Source organism: Talpa occidentalis, unplaced genomic scaffold, assembly GCF_014898055.3.
Source record: "Talpa occidentalis isolate TD23 unplaced genomic scaffold, MPIMG_talOcc4v2.1 talOcc4.16, whole genome shotgun sequence".
NCBI classification, from domain to species: domain Eukaryota; kingdom Metazoa; phylum Chordata; class Mammalia; order Eulipotyphla; family Talpidae; genus Talpa; species Talpa occidentalis.
The window spans coordinates 56,652,134-56,671,424 of NW_023601653.1; the positions used below are offsets into that span (position 1 = coordinate 56,652,134).

The window sequence follows — 19,291 nt, forward strand, 5'->3', positions numbered from 1 at the left end:
CAATACACCTTGAAAATACAATCCTATAGTCAGACAACCAGATATATGCATTGAGACACTGAAATGGCTATGCGATTCCAAATTCTCATGGTGTCTCTTCTACAAAAGCAGTAATGGTTTTTCTTTGGGAGGTGCCTCCCTGACTTGAAAGCTAAGTCAGATACATGCTATCAGGTGCAGGGAGAGCAGCTGGTAAAGAAGGAGCCATACTCACTGTCTTGCCTTGGAGGGTCTGGGGACTAACAGACTGTAAAGTCAGGCCGGCTGGCATTGACCGTCTTTCAGGCACATAGACATGCTAGGAAATAAAGGCATAACATGAATTCTGTGGTGAAGTCTCAGTCTTGTCAACATCAGTGATGAGAAATCTTTAATTCATATTATAAAATACCATTAAAACAGCCATTAGTGCTTATAAATAGGTACTACTAAACTCTCTTGACACTGCTGGTGAGCAGAGTGAATCCACAGTTTAGCTCAGTGTTCTCAAGCTCTCTGGTCTCATGACTCCTTTACATTCTTAAAGAGGAAATTTAGTGACTAGCGTGGCATTGTCTGACAGTTTGGAAAACCTCACGTCTGCTGGATTCTCACATTTGCTTCTGGTTTCATTCTGTTGTGATGGTCCATCTTAGTGGAAAGTGCTAAGTGGAAGTGTGTATGGAAATCTCCACTCAATATGTGTGATGAGGAAAGGGAGGAGAGTTTGAATAGTTTTTTTTTTTTTTTTTTGTAACAGCAGAGATTCTTCTTTGATACCACACAGAAGCCTGATGTGTGTTGCTCTTTTAAAGGTTAGTGGCATCTGAACCCAATCAGTGACTCATACTCTGTCGCATTAACCTTGGTCTAGCTGCACTTCAAGTGACTTCTGTAATATCAACATTACTGGAAAATGTCAGAACTGTGACTTATGCACACGTGTGCTGCATTGATGCATTTCAGTACACACTATCAGTAACTCACATTTGTTAACACCACCCCCAATGTGGAAGTACTGGGGAGCTGGGACCCACGCAGGGGCGGACATAAGAGCTCCAATATTCTAATTTTTGCTTCAAAGTTCAAATGTTGTCATGAAGTGACAGACTCACATTTTCACTTTGAGAAAACACTGTCCGATACCAAGTCTCGACAACTATAGTTTGTCATTTGTTTTTCAAATGAAATGGTATCTTGGGCTTCCCTGGAGGCCTAGGGGTTAAGTCTCAGCACTATCATCCCTATGGCCTGAGTCAATCCCAGCCAGGGAGCTGACCCACATGGTGCAGCAGACCTCTTCTGTCTCCCCTCTACTCCCTTCAGCAGTGTATTTCAGTCAATCCCCCTGGTCTGCTCCCCACTCTGTCTCTGGTGAATCCTCTTACTTTCCCTTTACCCCGTACGTACCTCTGGCCTACATCCCAGCTCTTCTACTAAATAAAGACATACTAAAAAAAGAAAAGAGAAAAAGGAAAACATAGCAAAAATAAATAAATAAATAAAAATAAAAAGCACCAAGTTGGAAAACAGTTTTGGGAGGAGGAAGAGGAAGAGACAGTCAGTTGACGAGCTGGTTAGAGCACACATATTTCTTAGTTGTTGAAACAGGTGAGAAATTTTGGTCAAGAATATGAAACATATTAAAAACTATGAGACTATGTAATTCAGTCACTTTTCAATCACACACAAATAAGCTGTATTGGATCAGATTTCTCTTGACTACTGTCTTCATTTTTATCAAATGTGATTTAAATCTTTGGATATATAAAGTGACAGAACATTGAATTTTATTACAATGGCGCTCAAGGTGAGCCCTTTTTCAGTGAGGCGAAGTAAAGCGTCCTCCGAAACAAACTACTGATGAACCTATTAATCACTACTGAATGCTTCTTTACGGAACTATCAAGCACATGCTTTATGCAATAATGCAAATGAAGGCTTCAGCCTGTCAGAAGGGTAAGAAAAGTTCCATTTTAAAATGGTGTAAGGCAAGCAGTAATTTAGAATTGAAAAGAAAAAGCCGGGCCTGCAGCAGTTGAGTGCTGGGTTGCAAAGCTGCCCGCAGCCTCTGCGGCGCCAGTTCGATCCCCGGCTGCTCCCCGGCCACTGGAGGAGGGTCCCACATGGCGCGCAGACCTCTCCTGCCGCCCGCTGCTCCCCTCAGCAGCGTAGCTTGGTCCTGCTGCCTGCTCTGCTCCCAACTCTGGCTCTGGTGAATTCTCTCACCCTTCCGCGCTCTGACTCTACCCAGTGCTTGTATAAATAAATAAATAAATAAATAAATAAATAAAATCTTTAAAAAAAAAAAAAGAAAGAAAGAAAAAGAAAAGAAAAAGCCAGAAAAATTCCTTTGAATTCTAGTTCTAGGATAAGACATTAGGGAACTGGTCAACTGATAAAAACTATTGCTCATTGATGCAAAGTGCTCATTGAATTCACTTCAGATAATTTTTGAAGTGATGCTGAAGCCAACATAAGAGACAAATTGAAATGTGATCTCTACTTTCAGGTTAATTTTTAGAAAGCAATCTCCACCAGGCAACACTGTCATTCGAATATTAATTGGTGCAGCTACGGAGATGCTTGAATGTTTCAATATGTTGTAGAGTCAGCTGGTTAGGGGATGACATGGGCACTTTTATCTTAGCGAAGAGCAGAGCCTGAGGCCAGACTGCAGGTGTGCCAGAAGAGGGCAATTGTCAGATGGCATGTTGTGAAGAGCCTATGCAAAGGCACGTGGCCTTCACCTGCAGGGAAAGCTAATGAGATGCACCATCGAGCAGAGGAGGAGCAGGACTGTCTGCTCTGAGGTTCTGTGCTCCCAAGAGAAAGTGGCACAAACTTAGGTTTTACATGTGGGACACTGACCCTTGGAGTCGCCTTCCTTCAATTTTTAAAACAAGAAGAACGCTGCCGTGTTTACCATCTTCTCCCCATTTTCTTGTCTCTCATCTTGGGAGAAAAAGATGGGCGTGCTAGAAACAAAAGGCTCATTGCACAGAGCAAAGTAGACACGGAGGGGCTGTGGTTACCTTGGAGGGGTGTGCCCTGAGTCTGCGGTCTATCGTCACGTCTCCTCTCTGAATCGGGGAGGACACTTCCGACCTGTATGTCCGCTGGGGTGAGTAGCCCTGGTAGGCGGCGATGGAGCCGTGGGAAGGGGAGGTGGGAATGGAGTGCATGGTCTGGTCGGAAATATTGACCATGGTTTTGGGACTGGTTAAGGTCCCGTGTCGAGGAAGGGTGCTCTGCTTGTTATAAAACTGTCGCTGCTGCCACTCGTAGAGCTGCCACATGGTGTCCCCGCGCATGGACCGCCGCTTGTCCTCCGCCCCCGGCGCTCTGTCCTGGGTGGATGGGGTCACGCTGCAGATGCTTTCGGGCCGGGTCTTGCTGTTTCTAGGGAGTGTCCTGTAACCTTCAGGGTAGCGGGCCACAGGCTGGGCTCGGTGGCTGGGCATGTTCCTTGGTAATGTTTGGTAAGAAATGACTCTAAAAGGGAAGAAAAATGGACTTGTAAAACTGAAGCAGAGAGGAGTTACTTTCCTGATTCTAAGAGTACATTCTTTTTCGTCTGTTGAGTAAAACATATATACCAGAACTCTTATTTTATGAGATCCAATTATTAACATGAGGTGTAAATTAATGAGCAGATTTTCATCCTTTTATGAAACTCAACTGGATGGTACAAACCATAAAAAAGAAAAAAGAAAAAGAAAGAAATTCAACTGTATGGATTCATGCAGCAAACCATATCTAAGTGGCTGACACTAAATTCCAAATCCACACAAAATATAGTGTGGTTTAAAATATGAAGAATATTGGGGCCTCCCTAGTGGGGCAGGTGTTAAAGTCTCAGCGCCATCAAGTTAGCCACTGCGACAAGAATTTGATCCCTGTTCAGGGAGCTGACCCACATGGCGCAGCAGACCTCGCCTGTCTCACCCGTTGCTCCCCTCAGCAGTGTATTTCAGTGTATCTGCCTATTCTGCTCCCCACTATGTCTCTGGTGAATCCTCTCATCTCCTGCACCTTTGGCCTATACACCAGTTCTTATATGTATAAATAAATAAATCTTTAAAAAAAAGTATGAAGAATACTGTATTTCTTTTAGCAGTAAGGACATTTAAGATGGAATCTCAAGTCTGTCTCCATAGCTTGTTTGTGATTTTATGTAAGTAAACTTCTAGAATCTCATTCCATAAATCTCACTAGGTCAGCGGGGACAGTTGACAAGTATGGGCAGGAGTCAGCTGCCGAGTGTGCCACAGAGGGCAAGGCTTCAGTCTCTGCAGGTGTTAAATGATAGGTTCTTTCATTTCCTTCAGATGCATGACTATTTGTGGGAAGAGGTACATTAGTACCTTTGTGGCTAGGCTAGCTACATTATGTGAAAAGGATTTTAAGAAGTCAAATAAAAATTCTAAATAAAGCTAGCATTTTTGCTTCCCTATTATCTTCAGAGATACATATAGTTATGATTCAGATTATAAATGCAAACACAGTAACACTTTCAATAATAATAACTATAATGAAATCGATACAAAAAGGCAATAAATTATAAGCATTCATTTATGCTATAGAGACCTCCACTGGCCTAAGTTTATATGTTTAGCAATATCCCATTATGTATCCTTATCCAAAATGTTAGCATTTTGTATTCTAAATATCAAGTGTAGTTCAGTGGACCAAACGTGGGAGCGATGGGACCCCATTAATGGGGTCTCTTGACTTCTTTCAATGTTCAGTCAACACCTTTCTCCTACTTGCTTTATTTTCACCATAGAGCATATTTTTCATTATGCATGCCTAATTACACAACATTTTGTCACCTCCTATTGGGTGTTAAAATGTCAAAGATGTTGATGATCACATGGATCAGGAGGTTTTGACTTGATGTGAAGTTACTGATCTGGGACTCTTAATACCTTTTCTCTGCTTGATCTCCCTTCCTACGCCCACCTTCTCTCTTAACACAGAAACCAGAAGCTGGAAAGAACCCAGAATCTGTAACCACTCAGCCATCTGCTGAGGAAGTGTGTGAGCCAGGGAACTTAATACCATCCAGGCAGCTCTGCACTGGCACTGGGGCAATTCACCCCAGTATCCTGGGCTTCCATGGTCATTCCTAACTTCAGAACTATCACAGAGTTGTTCCTATGCAAAAGATTCAGGATTAGACACTCACCTATATTATAGAGGTGATATAAATAAAATATAAATAAAATATAAATAATGGTAACTTCATACCCTGTTTGGAAATAAGTGAAAAAGAAAACAAAAACAAACCGCTTAAACCCATATAGGGAAGGGACATACATTCTCAATCTAAAACACACACACATAAACTGCTTAAGCTAATGTTTAAGTTCCAGTTTAGAAAATCTAATTCCACCGAACACCTCTGTTAGTGCTCTGAAGCATTCGTAATGTGTGAGCTCACCCCCGTTGCACAGGTGTTTACTGGAGTTGCAGCACCACATGGTCATGAACAGTGGGCTCCTGTTCTACTCAGCTTGACCAGTTACTGATCAGGAAGTTTAACAGGCTCTTCTGCCATCTCTGGAACCACTTTTGGGGAAGTTGAATGGGAAGTTAGGTTACTATCAGCAAGTTTATGTTTATCCAACTTGCTTTCTAGCATTTTGAGACTTGTTTTTCAGAAAGCACAGTTCCCTTCAGTGGTTTTCTTTCCTCAAAGAAATTCAAATGAAGCAAAATGTGATTTACTTTCAAGTGCAAGCTTAAGAAATAAACACTGCACGCTCCTTCACCGGGCTTAGGCGCCATCCACCACGGCTGCTTGTCACACCATGCAAGTGGCCGCTGAGCCAGGGCGAGAACTCTGCCACATCCCAGAAGCTTCCCAATTAAACGAAGCCTCGTCACAGAAATGACTTTTCTTGCCATCAAAGCAGTACTGGCGTCACTGTTGTCTGGGTTTCTACTTCTGTGAAGTAAGAGTGACTATGACTGTTCAGTTTACCTCTACGTACACCTGCGTATGAAGACACTTCCAAACAATTTTTTTTGACCACAGTCCTGCCTTTTTCTCACCCACTCAAGGGCTTTTCCTTCCATGTCCTCTTGCCTTTATTTCTGGTCTCCTTTGCAGTTCATGCCCACACCGCCCATCCTTTCTCCTCCTTTAGGGCAAGGGTACGCTGGTTTTTCCTCTGAGTCTTTATTTCACCTACTTTCCTCCTTACCTTTAAGTACTTTCATGTAATGATGACGTCCAATTCCTTAGCTGTGTCCAGCTCTCTCTTTGGAAATGCAGACTACAATCACCTCAGAGTTAAGCCCCTTACCCTTCTTGTCCTCCCAAATCTTGTGTATGCAGTGAAAGGTACCCCTTTGATAATCAGGCCAAAAGTCAGGGCGTCCTTCATCATCTCCCCCAATATCTCAAGCTAATACTGAGAGACTAGTGGCAATCAAGCACAGTTGGACAACCAACTAGTTTGGCTGACTGTATCTTGAATGCACCCCTCTTCCTCCACTTCAATTTCTCCAATAACTATTGAGCTTTGCCACTTAATTCTCTGGATTCCATGGCCAGAATGGTTTTCATAAAACACTGGTCTGCACACTACCAGCTTCTCATCCCTCATCACAGCAGTCACCTCTGAGCCGTGCTGCATGTCTTTGGATTCTTTTTCCTGTTCTCTAGACCCATCTCTCAGACTGCAGATCTCTTCCTCCACTAAGACTGCCTGAACTATTGGAGGGCACTGCTGGTCCCTGCAATGGGACAAACAGCACTTGCTGCTCCTTGTTGGATCTGTCAACACATTGCATTTGCTTATTTAACTCTCCTCTATTAGAGAAGAACGAGGCTCTATGAGAAGTATGGACTTTCTCTTCTCATAATTTTACCTTCTGGCCCCACAATTAGCATATAGTAGTTACACAATAAATATATGACAGGACGAGCAGGCGCATGAATGAATAGATGCGAGAATGGGTAACTATCATGAGTCATGTATAGCGTGAGTTTGAGAGAGATGAGGAACGAGGCTGAGAACTAGAGATCACAAGCCTTTCTCCAGCATGTCCACAGAGGACCCGCCTCTGCCTCTTGGTGTGGCTCCAAGTCCCTACAGGGCAGGGAGTGTGAGGACAGGATTACACAGGGGTGGAGGCTGGGAAAAGATAGGGAAAAAAGGGGTGGAGACAGGCCTCCCAGACAAGCACTGTCTCTACCCATAAGCTCAGTTTCTTCCCCTTGGGCTGGACCAGGGTGGAAGACTCCTTGTCACATAAGGTTTGATGACCAAACAAGTGTGCATCTCTGGAACCAATCCCCACCAACACCCCATGGAGACACTTGGCTCATGAGCCATCGAGACAAGACACTTACCCCCTGGTTTCTTCCTCAAGGCCCCTGCCCTTCTGGATTTTAATCCACTGTTCCAGCTGCTGCATGGAGTTCGTTCGCTGTATGACCCGGTCAGCCTCTGCGTGGACAGGGCCTGCACTGGAGTGAATGCCGCCTCGAAGATCTGCCAGGCTGATGTTGACTGTCTTGTTTTCTGAACTGTTCATGTGGACAGGCCTGTAGTGTCCAGCCGGCGCTGGGCATGTGGAGCCACCGTCATATTCAGATGGCAGAGAGTTCAACTTCACGCTATTAATTTTTGTTAAAGGTCTATCTTGACCATCCTTCTGAAACCCGTATTTTTCGGCCTCTAGTGCCTTCTTTTCTTCATTTTTGCTCATTTCCTTGTTTTTCTGGTTGTTCTGGACCTCTGGTCTAATTAGTACTCTATGGTTGGGGATGTTATTGATTTCTTTAGCTGGTGCATTTTCAGAGGTAACCTTGTCCACTCTGAAATTAGAGAAGGAGATCATAGTATATCAGAGGAATTAATACACATGTTCTTTCCCGGATTCAATCTTGGAAAAGTGAAAAATTACCTTTGACTTTACCAAGGACCTAAGAGGGCCCAGAGAACAAGTCTGCACAGATCCAGGGTTGTGGTATGAAAACTCAAGCACAACACCAAAATGTAGGAATAGAAAAGGGGAAGGGGGCGGAGGGGAAGAAAACAAAATATACAGTATATGAAGTACTGGAGGATTCAAAGTGACATGTACACCACCATTAGAAATGTGGAAATAAGTAAGACCATCCTCTGACAGTGAAACCACAAGATCACACAGTGTGATCAGCACCAGTCACTAGAGATAAGCAGCATGGCCAGGAAAGGAGTGTGGGGCCCTCGAGATCTGAACCCTATGGTTGATGCCTGAGCCTGGGTTCAAGTTCTCAGAGGTAACCTGCAGCATGGCCTCTATTTCCAAGTGCCTCGACCTCCTCTGCAGTAAATGGGGTAACTGTTGCACAAGCTCATTGGACTGAGGTGAGGGCCAGACCAGCAAGTCACTGGTGGCCACCAAATTGACTGCCAGTATCATTCCATCTCACCAAGTAATTCCAGAGCAGAACCAACTCCACTGGCTCACAGGGCATGCCTGGGTATCCAACAGTTTCAGTGCTCACCATCCCAGCTTCAATATCGAGGACTTTTGATGAGAACCAGCTTTTCTGAGACAAATCACTTCTAGGCTCTGACAAGATCAAGCTGAGTCTAAACCTGCATGAAACTGTCAAGATCATGCATCCCTGGGAGCCTTGCGGGATCTGCCAACCTTCCACGTTTCACTACGGAAGGCTGCAAGAGGACCCTAGGTGAGGCCCCAATGCCAACTTAGTGATGTGTAGAAATTACGTAAGCCACACAGAGACGGCTACATCGTAAGAGCTGGGAGTATGATCAGTGAGGAAAAAATTGAAAAGAAATGGGGCTATTTTTCTTGGAGTAAAGTTATGGACTATCTCTACATTTAGGTGTGGGGCAGTATTAATATTAGACACTAGGACAGGGCTATGAAGTGATGTTCCTTTGAGTAAGTCGTGAAGATTTACACTAAACACCCATTAGTCCTTGTTAAGTTCAGCAGGGGTGGTGGTTTTGACACTGAGTATCATGTTTGCTTCTGCAGCACATATACTAAAATTGACATTGACTATCAAATATACGAAAAGATATTTTAAACTTAGTTACTTCTAGTTTTATCTGAAGCTATTATTTTAAATTAGAACTGTGCTGCTTTTTATTCTCTCTATGCTTTCCAAAGACCTGTCATTCCAAAGACACATGATGACTTTTCTCTAAATGGAACAAAACTGATTCAGAAATGTATGCCAGGATAATATAAATAATGTGGAACTTGTGATCTAATTAGAGAAAGTGACATGTTAGTTATTGCAGAGGATACATGGAAAAACAAAAAATGAAAAGAATGGGCTTGGAGATGAAAATTACTCAGCGGCTATAAACTGTGCTTGTGTTTTTTAATGTCATCAGTGCTCCCACACTAAGGGACTATGACATTGAAATTCACAGGTTAAAGTGTATAAATTTAAAGAAGAAATGAGCTCTCTGGGTAAAAACGATGTCTTATCTCTTAGGTGACATGCCCTGATAAATATTTCTAAGTATTCTGGCCATACAGGAAACAGAGCCTATTACCTTAAAACCAAGGAAACAAAAGCTCCTATATTCATTATCATAACAACTAGGTACATTTTATTTGAATAATTAAAGCTAATAGGACAGGAAAAAATGTCAAGAGCTAACAAGAGTTAATTTCTACCATATAATGGCGAACACCACCAGGGTAAGTGGATTTCAGTAATTCCTGGGAAAACTGAGCAAATTACATTAATACAACCGGCTAAAAATTGTTATGGGTACAAAATCATCTAAGTAATAGGTTGCCAGAAGTGAAACCAAAAAATGGATTGTCATTTTTAATCACCTTAAATTATGAGTAATTACTCTTTTTTAAAATGAAACTTACAAGAAAATGGAAGTTGAAATTCTAAAATAAGTATAATATACAACACTGAAAAAATCTGGAAATTACATATTTTAGTTACTATATTGTCTTCTGTTATTCTAAACTACTCTCTGGAATTTTTGACTCTGTAGATAGAATATATAAGAGTCTCAATTGTTTTCACCTACACATTTCCCCTAGTTATCAGTGCTCATCTTTATGCCCACTCAGGTCTTTTTTTACACATGGAATTTCAAAAGTGGATTTGCCTCTTATTGGCCCCTAACCTAGAATATATATGAGGGTACTCTTTCTTAAAATTAGGGCCCCTGAGTTCAAGCCTGGGCATCTTCCTTTCCTCTCTAGAGTGTCCCTTAGCTCTTTGGTTTAGCTGATTCAGACTTGAAAAGAGGGGAAAATGCCCAAACCTGCCACTTAGCATCTTCCTATATAAGATACATACTCAGTTGTCATTGACTGAAAAAAAATTTAGTTGTATCACAGCTCTCTCTTCCCATTATAGGAAAATAATTTTTTTAAAGAGTATCATTCAGCTGCTATTTACATAGTCTTAGAAACAGATTTCCTCTCACTAGTTCTTAATATAGTTGAATATTAAAATGATTCATATGTTCAAACAGAAGGAAAATAACAGATTAATTTTAACAGTACATATTTATATATTATATTACCAAGGACTCTGAGTGTGGGTGTTTCAAAAGAGAGGAGATAGGATCCACCAAAAAAGTAGATATACTTAGAAATCTAAATGCTTGATGAACTATTTTCTGAAAATCTTTATTACAAAACAATCAGAGTGAACCCAGAAATGCTGAAGAAATGAAACTCATCAACATTTTCTATTGCAACTTACTAAGCTTCAAAAAAATTACAACATAAGGCCTCCCTGGTGGTGCAAGGGATTAAGCACCGCACCATGAAGCAATCCGCAGCCTCTGCAGCACAAGTTCAATCCCCAGCCAGCCAGGGAGCAACCCACATGGGGAGGCAGACCTCTCCTGTCTCGCCCGCTGCTCCCCTTAGCAGTGTATTTCAGTCAGTCTGCCTGTTCTTTTCTCACTCTGTCTCTGGTAAATCCCCTCACCCCTCCGCATCTCTGGCCTATACCCTAGCTCTTGTATGCATAAATAAATAATTCTTGAAAAAAAAATTACAACATTATAATATAAAACACAATGAAATTACTTCATAAGTATAAACTTTCCTCTAAAATTTAGGACCTTAAGAAATACAGTCTTGTGTAGGTTTAAGACAACAATCAAAAAAAATGTACTTACCGGAAATTAAAGGTAATTCTGTAAGAAGAAAGAACATTCAGTTTGAATTTTAGGATTCTGGATTCACCCCGGTATACTCATAGGTGAAAATGAGTGAAGAGGAAAGGTAGGGTAAAGATGTAGGTGGGTCTCAAACTAACCAAAGGTGCATTAATTTAATATAGAACATGAATTAATTTGTGCTCTCTGAGGGAAAATGATTTCATATAATGACTACTAAAATGATATGTGCTATGATAATGACATCCCTGCAAGGCATGGAATAAAATGTAGGTGGAAATCACCACTGTTTCCCCTACAAGCCTGTACCTTTTCACAGGTTCTGTCTGTACAAGGGCAGCATCTAACATGGCTTTCATCCACAATTCCATTTCCTTTCCTGTATCGGTGCAGAAATAATAGGTCCGCATATTTGGGTGGGCTGCCTGATTGAAAAGGACACGATCACTTTAAATAAAAATACAGGATCTGTAGGAGGAAAAGAAAGAAAGTTAAGTGGCTCCCTACATAAATCACCACTATCAACTTTCAAATAAAGCCAACTTGCCTTATATATACGGATATGAGAATGAATGACTTAAGAAAAAGATAACTTAGAGCCTCCCTGGTGGTGCAAGGGGTTAAGTCTCAGCACAATGAAGCTATCAGGAGCCACTGCAGCATGAGTTCGATCCCCGGACAGGGAGGTGACCCACATGGTGCAGCAGACCTCTCCTGTCTCGCCTACTGCTCCCCCAGTAGTATATTTCAGTTAGTCTGCCTGTTGGCTCCCCACTCTATCCCTGGTGAATCCTCTCACCAACCCCATCCCCACACCTCTGGCCTACACCCCAGCTCTTGTATGCATAAATAAATAAATCTTTAAGAGAAAAGAAAAAGATAACTCAATCTTAAAAAATAGAGAAATATTAACTTTTATTCTACCTTCACCATTTTTCTTTCAAAATTAAAACCAAAAGGTACAGGGGAAGGAAAAGAGGTTAAGAAGTGAAGCAGCAGCCTGTGCCTGTTCCATGAACAATATCCACATCAATTTCAACCTCTTTTTTCAAGAACATTCTGGCAGTACCAGCAACAAATTGCAAAGTACACATGGTAGCATGTGTTAGCAATTCCTTTAGTCCTTAAAAGGTGCTGCTGTTGCAGTATTTTGTCTAATATGTATAGACATCTCTACCTAAACATAAAAGGTTTATAAGTGATTCACGATGGTATTTTTCGTGAGCTTTCTTTTGAGTTTACAGAGTTAAAATGTATTTATTTTGGGTTCATGAGGAAGAAGGCCAATGGAGACAACCGTTAAGTAGACTTTATGTTTTATGGTGAAACAGAAGGAAAACAAAGCAAAGATGAAGCTGGTGAGAGTCTATGAACCAAGACATGGGCACTGAAGGCTCAGCTTGGACCCTGAGCCAACAGAGACCTCACAGCAGGGGCAGCTGTGTCAGGAAGAGAGGATGAAGCAGGGAGTTTTGTGGGGGAAACAATCTCAAATTCCATTTTAAAGTGCTGTGATGATTTCCAATTAGATACTCAAAGACAAGGGAAAATAAACAAAGGCTATTTCAATATAGAATGAGGTAAATGCAAAGTACTAAGTATGTAAGTTAGTCTGCTAAAAATAAAAAGATGAGAGGAATAAATCTGGAGCCTCACGCTTTACTCTAAGATTGCAACTATCTGCCTGACTGATGTCAAATTAGCTTCTCCAAGTTTTTTTTTCCCTTGAAGAATCAGGATATAAATAAATTCAATGCGCACTATAATAAAAATAACTCCATAAGCAACAAATCTCCCTGGCACACGTAAGAGATACAAAACCATCAATGTCTGTCTGAGTGGGTTTTGGATAAAGGAATAAAAGCCATGGTGCACTTTTGTGATTAATGGAAGGACAATGGGCTGGGGGCTCAGAGATTCAGCTGTAGCCATAACTTTGACCTGAGCAAATCATACCCATGCCTGTCATCTGTCAGAAGAAAATGCTTACTACCTAATGGCTAAGTTCACTACCTAGATTCAAGTTACCATCACTGTGTTTAGCTGTTTTCTATGAAGTTTCTACTTACCATTTTGATAAGCAGTAGCACCACCATCAACAGACTTAGTAATAAAAGTGGCTCACAAATTCAGAGGAAACACCACCACAGAAGAGAGAATTTGAAACAGAAATTACTATTCTTATTATATATAGAACAAAACAAAAATTAAATAAATACTAAGGAAATGCATTTAGCAAGTCATTTTTATTGCTATTTTAACAGTCTAGCATTTTTAATGAGTCTGAAAACCTAGCAAAATGGTCTACAAACAGTTCTGATTCTGTATTTGCCAAATTGATGAAAAAACAAAAACAAAAACATTAACCCCCGGCCTAATAAGCAATAATACCACACAGTTCTACACGTAGATTTTATAAAGTTATTATTTTGTCAGTATTAAACTTTGCTATGACATCTCAAAATATTTGTTTACCTGGGTCACACTGTTAATAAAGTTTATTGAATATGAAGTTACCTACAGGTCTTTGCAGGTATTCTCATGAGGCTGGCTATCTATCACTGTCCCCTCCACTATACCTTGCCTGCCCTTCTTTCCTCACAGTTAATAGTCTAACACATTAATTAGCAAAAGTTGTATATCAGTCACAGTCCTATAAACAGTTAAATAATGGCATTATTACCCTCACTTCTCTCTTTTCCCTTAACATGTTATCTTTACTTAAACCCTTTAGAGTCCTTAATTTAAAATTGACTTACAGAATAGATAACCTCTGAAACTTATCTCAGTCATAAGCAAGTAAACAGCAAAGCACTGTTTTTGAAAACATAAAACAATCAAGTGGGGCCTCCCTGGTGGTGCAGGGGTTAAAAGTCTCAGCGCTACCAAGCTATCACCAGCCACTGCGCATGAGTTCCATCCCTGGCCTGGGAGCTGACCCACAAGGCCCAGCAGACCTCTCCTATCTTATCCGCTGCTCCCCTCAACAGTGTATTTCAGTAGATCTGCCTGTTCTGCTCTCCATGCTGTCCCTGGTGAATCCTTTCACCCACCCCCCACCTTTGGCCTGTACCCCAGTTCTTGTATGCATAAATAAACAAAATAAATCTTTAAAAAAAACAAATGAACATAACAATGGCCTCTCACTTGAGGGTGTCCCATAAATTAGCACATCACAGAGATGACAGGTAGTGTCAGTCAGGCGAGTGGGGCTCAGGTCTGCTAGGATTTATTAAAATTTGACATTTCAACTTCAATATTTTCTCTATAGTACCTGATGTGAATGACGTACTTCAAACCAAGAATATCTCTGCAATAGCCTATAAAATTCTGAGTGTATATTAACTGTGTTAAAAAACAAGTGCTTGACTCTTATAAAAACTCTCTCTCCCAAATTTATTATGTATAAGTCCATACAGGAGCCTTTAAAAATATTACAGTGATAACCAAGACACTCACAGCTATATTCACCATTATTAGCATTCTGACACATTTGCTTTATCTAGAACTATCTGAAAGTATAGACATAAAGACACCTGGACCTCTAAATATTTGCACACATGCCTCTTAGTTGAAGAGGCATTCTCCTATGAGACCACAACATTAATACATTTTAAATAGAAAAATGACTGTAAAAGAAACTTATAAACACTATTCACATATTGACAGTAGTCAAAACAGAATAAAAATATATGATTTCCTTACCTTAAAAGCGTATTTGCGGTTAATGTGATCCTCAGAGGTAAGCATAGCTATCTGAAAACTGGGTAATAGTATGCTTCCCAGGATACCTTCCTCTTTCTCATCTGTGAGATAATTTAATATCTGATTAGAATATTAAATGTCCCCATGAAGCAGAATAAATTTTCTCAAAACTTATTTAACATTCTTATTATAAATGAACTGAATTCACTTATTCTTTAGGCAGTTCTTTTTAAGGTCTCAGGGGAAAACTAAATAGTGGAAATGTATACACTTATTTATTTTCAACAAGTTTCCCTATTCTAAGCAGATCAGAAATTGGTCCCACAGTTGGGGAAAGTGTCAATTAGACCCCCAAATAGCCTATATTTGTTTGGCATATACCTGCAGCCTATGAAGCCCTTTAACATGTGGTTCACTGGAAATGCATTAGCATATCAGTAACGACAGAGAAACTAAAATGTGATTCCAACCCACATTTATGGTAGGATTTAAATGCTCGCTCACAACTCTCCATCTGGGCTCAGTGTCTCACTGATGAGATTTTCCTTAACTTTCCCACATTAAGCTACCCTAGGCCCCATCCATCCACTGTCAATACCTCTGAGAATTATAAATGTTTTAGTGATTTACGTATGTGTCCATCACTTCGCTCTTCCCAATAGAATGTAAACTCCGCAAAGACATTCAGAACAATGGCAGTAGGGGCTCAGAAAATCTCAGAGTATACACACAAATACATCCTTTAACGACACTTTAAAAATGACATGCTTGTAAAAACAAATAGTCTTAAAGGTTTGCTTCAACCAGTCATTCTAATACACAGTAAAATTATGGGAAATAAATCACAGCCTTACAAGACAGGCACATAAAATACACACGGGCAAATGACAGCACATTGATCTTGGCACCGGACACACTCACATTACTGACTTGCTGCTTGGAGGCAGAGATGTTTTATGAAACTTGAAACACAGCGTTCATTGTAAGAGATGCAGAAGGCCAGTTAATAGAGCTGTGCACCAGGTTGGTGAACTCACCAATGAAAAGAACCACACATGAGAAGTAATTCTTGGTATGCTTGCCGTGTGTGTGTGTGTGTTTTTTTTTTTTTATTATCATAAACTTAATGAGGGATTTTATTTATTTCCCCTCTTTTCTAGAATACATGATGAACATTCCAAAAGAAAAAGTTGCATTAAATAGATGCAGCTTCCTTATCATTTTTCTTAACGATGGAACAAAATTTTGCTTGTACCCTACTGTGCTCATTCTATGCAGCTCACTAATGCAAGAAAGAATGAACAAAGCACAAATTTAGGCTAAAGCTTAAAAAAGGATAGAAATCCGTTTTTAATCACAGATGACAGAGACTTAAGGTAATTTAAAAAGATGTCATGTTCTAATTTCTAATCCAATGTTATGTTTATGTAAAGCACATAATCAGAAACAGTTTATGAGATCATCTCTGCTAAAAATCATTTTTATCAAATAATTTGTAATTCTATGTGGCATAATTGGAAAAATTAACTTTCCCAGTGACTTCAGCATACAAGGAGAAAACCAAGGGCAGGGTGACTCTCCTGGGCTATCACGGGCTGTGTCCCAGCCGATACTGAGAGATCTTGGGCAGGTATCTCGGTTTCATCATGAATGGGGAAAACAGAACTTAACCTCCAAGTTGTTGTGAGCGTTAAATGAGTTCACCGTCCTAGGGAACTCAACAATCACCCCGGCCCACAGTTAATGTTCAACCCACACTCACATTATTTATGTTAAGGCTCAAGGTGCTCACATAAAAATCTTAATTTTCCTGCAAGTGACCATCCTGAGAGTTCTCTTTTTTCCTCATTATAAAGTCCTCTTTAGTTTGATTTTTAAAAATAATTTATATATATATATTTTACATCACTGTTCAATTTTGTACACTTGCTTTCTCCTCTCAGGTGTTGTCCCCATAAAATTCCCACGACCAATTCACCTGTGCACCATCACCAGAGTCCCTTGTGCTCTTCCCTCTCCTGTTTTGATCTCCTTCCCTCCTCCTCCCCTGCAAAATGTCTGATTTATAGTTGCCTGTTGATTTTTAAAAATTTATTGTTATAATTTTCTCCCGATCCCTTATTTGGCTCCCCTATATGCCTCATATAAGTGAAACCACCTAATAGCTTTCTTTTTCCTTCTGACTTATTTCACTGAGCATAATCACTTCCAGCTCCATCCATGTTGCTGCAAATGTTATGAATTTATCTATTTTCATTGCTGGGGAGTATTCCATTGTGTTTATATACTACATCTTCTTGATCCAGTCATCTGTTTTTGGGCATTTGGGCTGCTTCCATCTGATGGCCAGGCCAGGTCTTTTTTAGATGGCATGGCCATTCAGCTTCTCCCCCGTCCTATTCTCCCCTGCCCCCTCTCCTCCACAAAGGGAGTGGTCCCAAGAACATCCCCTATAAGCCTCTTGCACATTCATCTCCATCATAGAGTCGGCTTTCTGGGGAACACAACCTGGGATGGAAACCGTAAGAATTTTTTTTTAATATTTTATTTTATATAATTCTTACATCATTTTTCATTTTTGCACAATGTATGCATTTTCATTTTGGTTATATTCCCCATACAATTGCACCTCCCTTATTTTGACCTTAATCCTTCCTCTCCTCGCCATAGTGTGTCTCTAATTTATAGTTGCTTGTTGATTTTGATTTTTACTTTATTACAATTAGTCTTTTTCCTGGTCCCTTATTTAGCTTTTCTAATTCCTGCTATGAGTGAGACCATCCGGTATTTTTCTTTTTCTTTTTGGCTTATTTCGCTGAGCATGATCCCTTCCAGTGCCATCCATGTTGCTGCAAATTGCATGTGTTTATCTTTTTTGATTGCTGAGTAATATTCCATTGTGTATATGTACCACATCTTCTTGATCCAATCATCTATTTTTGGGCATTTGGGTTGTTTCCATAGCTTAGCTATTGTAAAGAGTGCTAATATAAACATAGGGGTGCAGGTGCCCTTTGGAATTAATGTTTCTGTGTCATTTGGGTAAATACTTAGCAGTGGAATTGCTGGATCATATGGAAGCTCTATCTTTAGCAGGTTGAGGAATCTCCACACAGCTCTCCATAGTGGTTGGACCAGTTTGCACTCCCACCAGCAGTGCAGGAGAGTTCCTTTTTCCCCACAACCTCGCCAACATTTGTTGCTAGTTTTTTTCAATACGTGTCATTCTCACTGGTGTAAGATGATATCTCATTGTAGTTTTGATTTGCATTCCCGTGGAAACCATAAGAATCTTAACATAGAACTCAAGGGACACTTTAGATTTCTCACTTCCACTTCTGCCATAAAGATACCTGGGAATAAGACAAGAAATACATACAACTGTGGCTGGGTAAATAACTCTCAGACTGGAGTATTATTATTCACTGTCATTTTTCAACTGGAAGGCACAGCTAGACTTTGTTAAATGGTTTCTAGGCTTCTTGTTCAAGTGGTAGGGTGCTTTTCCTACAAGTACACTTGATCCTGTCACTATTCTTGCATACAAGATAGAGATTAAATTAATCAGGATGGCAAACAAATGCCTTGCATGCCTTTTTTAAGCCTTTCTTCCTCTGAGGTCTTCAGAATAATTTCTCTGTTTGCAACAATGGCCTATTTTACAGACAGTATACTCACTCACACTCGGCATGTGCTAGGCATTTGGCCCCCATCACCTCTCTCCCTAATCCTTTCCTTATACAGGCCTGGTCACCACTCATACAACACAACAGAATGCTGGCCTTCCTTCCCCTTCAAATCACCAGTGAGTTCCACACTTCACTTAAACAGATGTGAAAAGCATTCACTGCTTGTTACCCCTTAGTCTAAGCACTCATCACCACTGTCAGGTAACTCCTAACAAGTCTCTGCTTCTTTCCATCTTTGTAATCCACTCTCCACCAGCAGCTGGCTGGTATCAACCCAAGCATCTCACTCTTGGGCTGAAATTCTGATGGTCTCCCTATGGCATGTTTGGTAGAATTGAAATTCTAGAGGTCTCCATTTTTCCCACCCTTCTACTTCCCTGCTGTTAGCCCCCCAGCTCAGTAAACTGGCCTCATTCTGCATTTGTAACATTTCAGACATTTCAAACTTTGCTCTCCCAGCCTGGAATGCTCTCCTGGCTCTGGCTCATTGTCATTTGGATCTTGCTGTCTATAACCTTTGCTCCAAATAGAGCTTTCTCATATCATAACCATGTCATTCGAAAAGCCTATCATGGTCTGGCGAATCTACTTGAACCTGCGCTGCCCCTTTATCTCTGCGTGAAATGAACAAAATCATATCTCCCACCTTATCAACAGGTGGCTGTGAGGGCAAAAGACACAGATATTCTATGCAATGTGTTCAGCATACAGTAAACACTCAAAAAGGCAAACTATATAGGATTGAGTCACTAAAATTGATGGTTTTTA

General features: G+C 40.6%; 1 protein-coding gene across 6 annotated transcripts in view; it reads right to left on the bottom strand.

Moving 5' to 3' along the window:
- PLEKHA5 (pleckstrin homology domain containing A5) overlaps window positions 1-19,291 on the bottom strand; it is a 234,024-nt gene that overhangs the window by 64,725 nt on the left and 150,008 nt on the right. For all 6 annotated transcript variants that reach the window (XM_054696409.1, XM_054696408.1, XM_054696411.1 and 3 more), the window contains 5 exons: window positions 14,835-14,935; window positions 11,439-11,554; window positions 7,346-7,813; window positions 3,015-3,474; window positions 215-298 (listed from right to left, as the gene is read on the bottom strand). In XM_054696409.1, coding sequence (XP_054552384.1) covers window positions 215-298; window positions 3,015-3,474; window positions 7,346-7,813; window positions 11,439-11,554; window positions 14,835-14,935 — 1,229 coding nt within the window. The remainder of the gene's footprint in view (window positions 1-214; window positions 299-3,014; window positions 3,475-7,345; window positions 7,814-11,438; window positions 11,555-14,834; window positions 14,936-19,291) is intronic.